Consider the following 931-nt stretch of genomic DNA (forward strand, 5'->3'; position numbering starts at 1 on the left):
AAGCAGAATTACCTGTTGCCTGCTATCAGAATTACCTTTAAAACTTTTACACACCCATGACCTACCCTACACTAGTATGCAAAATAGGAATAATAGTAATAAAAATATCTACCACAGACTTTTCCTATGGAACAATGAGATAATGTCCACAGTACTATTTTTTTAAGAGTAAGTATAATTACTATTAAGTGCAAACAGACTTCAAGTACAAAATGAACCTTGTTTAGGATGGTTATCATGAAATCAGCAAAAAAATAATCTCGCTGATGAGAAGAAAGAGGGATCAAAGGAATGACCATTGGCAGAAGGGGGGGGGGCATCTGAGAAAGAACCTTTTATCCCTCTTCCTTGATGTTTTCAATTCCCCAGTATCAACACTAGTCCAAGAATCTTATATTAAGTAACTTGGACCAGGCAGCTCAAATCAGGAGAGGTATGATAAAATACTTTCTCAACTGGTATCTTCAATACATAAATATATTTTATAACTGATATGACACCAGTCATAATGATATAATTGATAAAGTCATCATATCATTATATTGTTATGACTGGTATCTACATTATATCTAACCAATATAGTGAGGTGTTTAATACTTTTTTGTTTCATTTCCACAGGCACTGACCTTCTGAATTTAGTCTTAAAAAATGAATCCGGTTATTTCACAGCCAACATATGGCACAGGGCGAGTGGCTGTTAGTGACTGGCAAACTGGCGTATTTGACTGCTGTGATAACATCGGGATTTGTAAGTGCACATAGTGATTTGCTTTCTACTTTATTCTAATAATGCAAATTTCCAACATCAAAAATAGTATTTTTCCTTGTGTTGATTTTTTTTTATTTTATTTTGATTTGGGTGAAGATTTACAGAGCAAATTCACTTTCCATACAGCAGTTCACATTACTTTGTCTCATGTCATTGACCACA

The 931-nt window shown here is 33.9% G+C and overlaps 1 protein-coding gene across 1 annotated transcript in view; it reads left to right on the forward strand.

Annotated features, from left to right (window-relative positions):
* Window positions 1-648: 648 nt before the first annotated feature.
* The window catches only part of LOC103202048 (placenta-specific gene 8 protein-like), a 35,978-nt gene continuing 35,695 nt past the window's right edge, over window positions 649-931 (forward strand). The window contains exon 1 of the mRNA XM_007946837.1: window positions 649-748. Within this exon, the coding sequence (XP_007945028.1) occupies window positions 649-748 (100 nt within the window). The remainder of the gene's footprint in view (window positions 749-931) is intronic.

This window comes from Orycteropus afer, unplaced genomic scaffold, assembly GCF_000298275.1.
Source record: "Orycteropus afer afer isolate SDZICR_OR568_19922 unplaced genomic scaffold, OryAfe1.0 scaffold00172, whole genome shotgun sequence".
Lineage (NCBI taxonomy): Eukaryota > Metazoa > Chordata > Mammalia > Tubulidentata > Orycteropodidae > Orycteropus > Orycteropus afer.